The following is a 7743-nucleotide window of genomic DNA, read 5'->3' on the forward strand; positions in this document are numbered from 1 at the left end:
CTGGAGAGATGGCTCAGTGGTTAAGAGCATTGCCTGCTCTTCCAAAGGTCCTGAGTTCAATTCCCAGCAACCACATGGTGGCTCGCAACCATCTGTAATGGGGTCTGGTGCCCTCTTCTGGCTATACACACAGACAGAATATTGTATACATAATAAATAAATAAATATTTTTTAAAAAATGGGGCTGGAGAGGTGGCTCAATGGTTAAGAGCATTGCCTGTTCTTCCAAAGGTCATGATTTCAATTCCTGGCAACCACATGGTGGCTCACAACCATCTGTAATGAGGTCTGCTGCCCTCTTCTGGTCTGCACACACACACACAGAGTATTATATACATAATAAATAACTACATAAATACATAAAAAAATATTAAAAAAGAAATGATCCTGGGGCTGGAGAGATGGTTTACTGGCTGCTCGTCCAAAGGACCCTGGTCCAAGTCCCAGCACCCACATGGCAGTTCACACCTGTCTATAACTCTAGTTCCAGGGCTTCTGACCCCCTTAACCAGACATACCTTCAGGCAAAACACCAATTAACATAAACTTTTTTAATTAATTAGAATAAAAAGAATCCTCTGTTGTGTGGTAGGGAGTTGATCAAAATAATCTTGGTCCTTATTCCTGTTGGTAACATAATTTATGTTAAATATTTTTGCTAAATAGTAGCTTTTTCCATTTTTTTTCTTAATTTTTTGTTTATTTCTTTGATTTTTGAGACAAGGTTTCTTTGTGTAGTCCTGGCTGTCCTGGAACTTGCTCTGTAGACCAGGCTGGCCTCTGCCTCCTGAGTACTCAGATAAAAGGCTTGCACCACCACTGCCCAGTTCTTTTAATTTGTTTATTTAGGTAAAGTTATCTGTAAAATTTGAAATAATATTTTAATTTCTTTAGCAAGTAACATTTTGCTTAACCTGTGTCTCTCGTTTTTTCTAACAACTTTTTATTCAAGGGGTTGGTGCTATCTATATCCGGCGTAGGCCCCGGGTGCGTGTGGAGGCCCTACAGAGTGGCGGCGGGCAGGAGCGGGGTATGCGGTCTGGGACAGTGCCCACACCCTTGGTGGTGGGGCTGGGAGCTGCCTGTGAGTTGGCGCAACAGGAGATGGAGGTAGGTACTGGAAAGACCAGTAGTTCCCCCTCAGAATATCCCCCTGGACAGGATCTTCCATTCAGAAACATCTCAGCATTGCTGAGGCCAATCTGAGGCCAATCTCTGCTGGAAGAGGAAGTCTGAGGAAATCCTGTCTTTGAACCAAGTGTGGCATCTTTTCCTCGTAATCCTAGCTGCCTAGGAGCCTGAGGCAGGAGAATTTTCAGTTCAAGATTAGCCTGGACTACATAGCAAGACTGGATCAGAACTGAAAGTAAAGTGCTGGGTCAGCAGTAGAGTGCTTCCCTGGGGTGTGCAAGGCCTTGGGCTCAGTCCCTGTAAGTAAATCTGTGTGCACGAACACAGTTAAATAAAAACCTGCCTTGCCAAGGTCCCACAGCCCCTGGTTCTCGAGGAGGTGATTGAAAACCCACACACGCCCCGCTTGTACTTACCAGTCCATCTTTCTTTTTTTTTTTTTTTTTTTTTCCCGAGACAGGGTTTCTCTGTAGCTTTGGAGCCTATCCTAGAACTAGCGCTTGTAGACTGGGTTGGCCTCGAACTCAGAGATCTGCCTGACTCCCGAGTGCTGGGATTAAAAGTGTGAGCCACCACCACCTGGCCAGTCCATCTTTCTCTGGGTTGTTGGAACCTTGTGTTCAGCTCCTGTTCACCTTTTGTACACCAGACAGTGCTAGAGATGCAGCTGTCTCCACATATCCCAAGCATTAGAAGGGCCTGTGTGGCTCACAGCTCTTCTGGGTAGAGAAGGGCTTCTGGAATTCCTTGTCGCCGAGCTGGCTGGTGGGCACTGTACTTACTTCTCTCCCACCTACTCCTTAGTATGACCACGAGAGAATCTCTAAGTTAGCAGAGCGGCTGGTACAGAAGATAATGAGCAGCCTTCCAGATGTGGTGATGAACGGGGACCCCAAACAGCACTACCCTGGTATGGATATGCCCTTTCAATCTGTAATCTGTTTTCCTTCTTAAATTGTATTTATTATGTGTGCATGGGGGATGCCTGCCACAGTGTACTTGGGGAAGTCAGAGGGCAACTTCGTGGGGTCAGTTCTCTCATTCCATTCTTATATGGGTTAGAGAGATAGAACTCAGGTCATCAAGCTTGTGTAGCAAAGGTGTCACCTGCTGAGCCATCCTGGTGGCCCCTCCTCAGCCCCACAATTCTGGTTTGTTTGTTTGTTTGTTTGTTTTAAAGATTTATTTATTTGTTGTGTACACAGTGTTCAGCCTCCATGTATGCCTGCAGGCCGGAAGAGGCTCATTACAGATGGTTGTGAGCCACCACGTGGTTGCTGGGATTTGAATTTAGGCCCTCCAGAAGAGCAGTCTCTTAGCCTCTGAGCCAATCTCCAGCCCTTGGTTTTGTTTTTTAAAAAAAAATTTTTTTTAGCTAAAAAAGTGTTTTGTTCGTTTGTTCTGTTCTGTTTAGTTTTGTCTGAACTTGCCTCTTTCGCGCCAGGCGTGTCTACCCCAGCTCTGTCTCCAGCTCTCAGACTCCGTTCTGGCAGAGACTGAGACCCAGAGCCATCGTCGTGTTCTCTCTTCTTCAGGCTGTATCAACCTCTCCTTTGCGTACGTGGAAGGGGAGAGTCTGCTGATGGCACTCAAGGATGTTGCTTTGTCCTCAGGGAGGTGAGTCGTACCAGGTAGTTAGCTTGTCTGTTGAGTACCCTTCATGACACTGAGCTTTCTGACGGTGGTAAAGGTCACTTTTTAGCTACCAGCCATGGGCTGACTTCACCATTCTATCTGGTCTCTCTTGGAGGACTTTAAGACCTAGAATATGTATGTATCTTCTTTGTCTTGAGACAGGATCTCTCTATGTATCCCTGGCTGCCCTGAAACTCTCTGTATAGACCAAGCTGTCCTCAACCTCACATAGATGCTCCTACCTCTGCTTCCTGAGTGATGGGATTAGAGGTGTGTGCCATTATGCCTGCCTGAAGATGTATGTGTCTTTACAGTGTTAAACAAGCTGTTTGTAAGCCAGACACACATTGTGTCTTCTGCTCTAGATGCAGAAGTTTCTCTGGCTCTTTTGTCAGAGCATGGATCTGACATGCTCTTTCACCTCTTGACAGTGTCCTTGCTCAAGAAAGTTATTTGCTATAGGTACCAGAGGGGCTGGGTTTACATCCCAAGATGTACAGGGCATCATCAGACCCATGACATTCCTCTGTCCCCGTGGTGTGATTCCAGAGCCCTGGGAGGGGTGACTCTGGCTATGTCCTATGGGCTAAAGGTTCATGTCTCCATCCTTAGTGCCTGCACTTCTGCATCACTGGAACCCTCTTACGTGCTCAGAGCAATCGGCACTGATGAGGATTTAGCACACTCTTCTATCAGGTCAGTGCCTTCAGCTAATGCAGCACCTGTGTTCGTCCCTTGTTTGGTGAGATAAGATATTGTCCATTACAAAGGCTACCCTTGATCTCTGTCCTCCCATCTCCAGCTCCAGAGAGCTGAGATTACAAGTGTGTGCCCCCATGCCTGGTTTATGCATTTTGGAGAATCATACATGATAGGCAAGCTTTCTTCCTTCGAGCTATCTCCCTGCCCCTTTCTTGAATATTGGTGAAGATGATGTCTGAGTCCCATGCTCAGATCCTCTGCCCACCACATCTGGGGTAAGCGTAGGAAACTTCTCAGTTGATTCTGATCCCAGCTGTGCTCTAGGAAGCTTTTACCTAGAAGGTAGGTCTGAGCTCTTTTTCCTCTTCCTTTGAGCCCAGCTGGTTTCCCACCCACTCTGCAGCCAATCAAGGATGACCTTGATTGTTCTGCCTCTGCCTCCCAAGTGCTGGAGTCACAGAAGTCACCTCCATGCCTGTTTAAGCAGTCAGGAATTGAACCCCGCACTTCATGTGTGTTAGGCAAGCACTCTACCCACTGAACCAATGGCATCCCTAGCTCTCTCTTTATCTGTTGTTTAGTAGGTCCTCAGTGAGTACTGGCCAAAAAAGAAAACCAAACCAACCCTGGGGTCAGGTAGAGAGCTCTTCTGTGTTCTCTTAGGTTCGGCATTGGCCGCTTCACTACCGAGGAGGAGGTGGACTACACCGTGGAGAAATGCATTCATCATGTGAAACGCCTCAGGGAAATGAGGTACGGGCTACTGCAGACGATGCTGCAGAGGAACTGTACTGTCTCCTCACTGTAGCAAGCTGCCGAAACCCAGGTTCAAGGAGGATGTAGATTTTACAAAGGAAGGAAGGAGAACTCCCTGGCTTCTTGTTTTTCAGGTTTTTTGTTTGTTTGTTTGTTTGTATTTTGAGACAGTGTTCCTTTGTATAGCCTTGGCTGTCCTGGAACTCACTCTGTAGACCAGGCTGGCCTCAAACTCACAGGCATCGGACTCCCTCTGCCTCCTAAATTTTGGGATTAAGGATATGCAACACCACCACCTGGACTGGACTGTTTCCAAAATGCAGTCCTAGTGCAAGCCTTTGATCCCAGAGGCAGGTGGATCTCTGTGAGTTCAAGGTCAGCCTGGTCTATGTAAGCTAGTTCAGGACAGCCAGGACTGTTACCCAGAGAAACCCTGCCTAACAAAACAAAACAAAACAAAATCCTAGGTGTTTTTTTTTTTTTTTTTGGTTTTTCGAGACAGGGTTTCTCTGTGGTTTTGGAGCCTGTCCTGGAACTAGCTCTTGTAGACCAGGCTGGTCTCAAACTCACAGAGATCCGCCTGCCTCTGCCTCCCGAGTGCTGGGATTAAAGGTGTGCGCCACTACCGCCCGGCCCTAGGTTTTTATATGTAGCACACAGATTGCTTATCTAACATCAATAAAGGCCCTGGATTTGATCCCAATCATAAAAATAACAAGGGAAGGGCTGGGGTTCAAAGCTGGGTGGCAGAGTAGTTGTCAAGAAGGCACAAAACCAAAGCAGGAATCATGCCCAGGTCTGAAATCACAGCTCTCAGGCTGCAGCAGGAAGATTGTGAATGAAACCTTTTCTCAGAAAGAGAAACAAAGGATGGGCTTCAGTAACACTGAAGAAAATTAACTGGAGAAACAGAAGCTGCAAAGTCCAATCGTTGGGTGTAGGGCTGTAACTCAGGAGAGGAGATGGCTGAGTGTGGGTTTAATCTTCAGTGGCAAAACTAAACAAAATTGGCGCTCTCACAGCTACTACCCTCAGAGTCAATCTGGTTTTAAGAACATTATCCATTAGAGCACATCTGTCTTCCAAAATTTTATAAATATTTTTTTCATAAAATGTAAATTTTACATAAAAGTGGTATCCCTAATAAACATACATATAAGCAACATTATCCACAGTCTTCTCGGTATCATTTCCTGTATAAGAGTGGTGCTCAGGGCTGGAGAGATGGCTCAGCAGTTAAGAGCATTGCCTGCTCTTCCAAAGGTCCTGAGTTCAATTCCCAGCAACCACATGGTGGCTCATAACCATCTATAATGAGGTCTGGTGCCCTCTTCTGGCCTGCAGGCGTACACGCAGAAAGAATATTGTATACATAATAAAAATAAATAAATATTAAAAAAAAAGAGTGGTGCTCAGGCCTAATACCCAGATGTTCTTCCGGGTTAAAGCCATCGATGGTATCTTAAGTTAGGGAGAGGCTGGAAAAGGCTTGTTTGTCTCCTGTGTTGGGGTTCAACAGGGCAAAGGCAGAGGAGGCAAATTCTTGCTTAGGGCTTGAGCGCCTGTGTTGGCTGCTTCTTGTCTGAGTCCTTACTCACTCAATGCCTCTTCTCTTTGGCAGTCCCCTCTGGGAGATGGTGCAGGATGGCATCGATCTCAAGAGCATCAAGTGGACCCAGCATTAGAAGAGTGGACCCGTGACTTTGTGCTGACCTGGCCCTTCCTGCCTCACTGACCCGTGTACAACCAGGAACCTTGTTACATGCTGAGTGGTCCATGGTCAAACCAGAAATCGAGTAGCCCTGTTGACTTTACCACACAGAAAGTTTCCAACTGAGAAATTCCTGGAAGTATCTTTCCTAGCCTCAACCTCTTCCTCCAGAGGAGCTCTACTGTTGCGATTGGACGTTCTTAGCTGGAAGCCTGGAGGCGCTGGCAGGCCACTCCCCCTAGGCGGACCTGCTGTTGGGGAGGTGGAAGAACTGCTGAAGGCTCTGTGTTCTGTGTCAGCATCTGGATTGGCACTCTGCTCAGCTGGACTGGCACCTGTAGCAACTAGCGTAAACAAACTTTATTTTAATCTTTTTTTGTGGCTTCAAAAGACATCTCTTTACATTGACTGCAGCCAAAACAAGTTTTATTAAAGGCTTGTTTGCTTTGTGTTCTCATCTTCCTTCCTTTGTTTGTTTGTTTGTTTGTTGTGACATGGTTTCTCTGTAAAACAGTCCTGGCTGTCCTGGAATTTTGTAGACAGGCTGGCTTCAAATTCACAGAGATCCACCTGCCTCTGCCTCCCTAGTGCTGGGACTAAAGGTGTGTGCCACCACCCCACCACTGCCCAGCTCATCTTCCATTCTTTTGATTTAATGAAAATAGAAATATCCATTTGATTCTAATCATTTATTTCCTTAAACTTTGTTAATTTGAAGATTGGAGAAATAAATTTCCACCCCCCCCCCCTTTATTCTGTGAGCTTTCTAGACTCTGAGGGAGAAGAACTGCTCTTGACAGCTGTGGAGGACACCGTGTCCTCCACCTGTGGCCCGTGCATGGCTCATCTGCTTGCATACCTTTTCTTCCAACAACTAAAAGGATTTGCAGGACACACACTTTATTCTTGGTGTCGGGAATACATTGGTTAATAGGACCAGAAAGAACAGTGCCCCGTGAGCTTTCACAGGAGAGGAGGGATGGGAAATCGGAAGTGAACAAAGGCTGTAACAGGTGTGACTGGACTATTCTGAGCAACAGTAGAACTGTGAGAGTATGTGTTCTAGGGAAGCTATTCGGGGCTGGCCTAGGGGTTCTGTTGCTGTGAAGAACCACCATGACCATGGCAACTCTTACAAAGAAAACATTTCATTGAAGTGGCTTGCTTACAGTTTCAGTGGTCCAGTCCATTCTTGGCATGACGATGGGCAGGCAGGCATGGTGCTGGAGAGTTCTGGAGCTGAGCTGAGCATCCTGCATCAACCGAAAGCAGGAAGTGAATGCTATATTGGGGGTGGCTTGAGCTTCTGAGACCTCAAAGCCCACTTTCTAGTGGCACACCTAAGCCAACAAGGCCACGCCTCATAATAGTGCCACTCCAGGTCAAGTGTTCAAACTTGAGTCTATGGGGGTCACATGTAAGCAAAATACTGTGAAGAGGGAGTGATCACTCCTCAGAAAGGAGGAGGAATAGCCTGAAATAGAAAACCCAAAGAATGCCGTGCAACTCGGGTGGATCATCTGTGTCTGAACTCAGAAGTAGATGTTCATTAACCCTCAAAAAAAGGAATATATGTTAGAATAGGGGCCAGGTAGTGGTGGCGCGCACCTTTAATCCCAGTGCTCAGGAGGCAGAGAGGCAGGCATTGTGAGTTTGAAACCAGCCTGACCTACAGAGCTAGTTCCAGGACAACCAGGGCTACATAGAGAAACCCTGTCTCAAAAAACTAATATACAGTTTTATATAGGGGCTAGTGAGGTGACTCAGCAGTTAAGAGCACTTGCTGTTCTTTTTTTTTTTTTTTTTTT

General features: G+C 46.4%; 1 protein-coding gene across 1 annotated transcript in view; it reads left to right on the forward strand.

The window, feature by feature from the left end:
- Positions 1-6392, forward strand: part of Nfs1 (NFS1 cysteine desulfurase) — a 19967-nt gene extending 13575 nt beyond the window's left edge. The window contains exons 7-12 of the mRNA XM_050150678.1: positions 953-1110; positions 1936-2041; positions 2667-2748; positions 3379-3462; positions 4132-4221; positions 5846-6392. Coding sequence (XP_050006635.1) covers positions 953-1110; positions 1936-2041; positions 2667-2748; positions 3379-3462; positions 4132-4221; positions 5846-5909 — 584 coding nt within the window. The 3' untranslated portion in view covers positions 5910-6392. The remainder of the gene's footprint in view (positions 1-952; positions 1111-1935; positions 2042-2666; positions 2749-3378; positions 3463-4131; positions 4222-5845) is intronic.
- The last annotated feature ends 1351 nt before the right edge of the window (positions 6393-7743 follow it).

The sequence above is a fragment of the Alexandromys fortis genome, unplaced genomic scaffold (genome assembly GCF_014885135.2).
Source record: "Alexandromys fortis isolate MF-2015 unplaced genomic scaffold, M_Fortis_MF-2015_v1.1 scaffold_27, whole genome shotgun sequence".
Classification (NCBI taxonomy): Eukaryota; Metazoa; Chordata; class Mammalia; order Rodentia; family Cricetidae; genus Alexandromys; species Alexandromys fortis.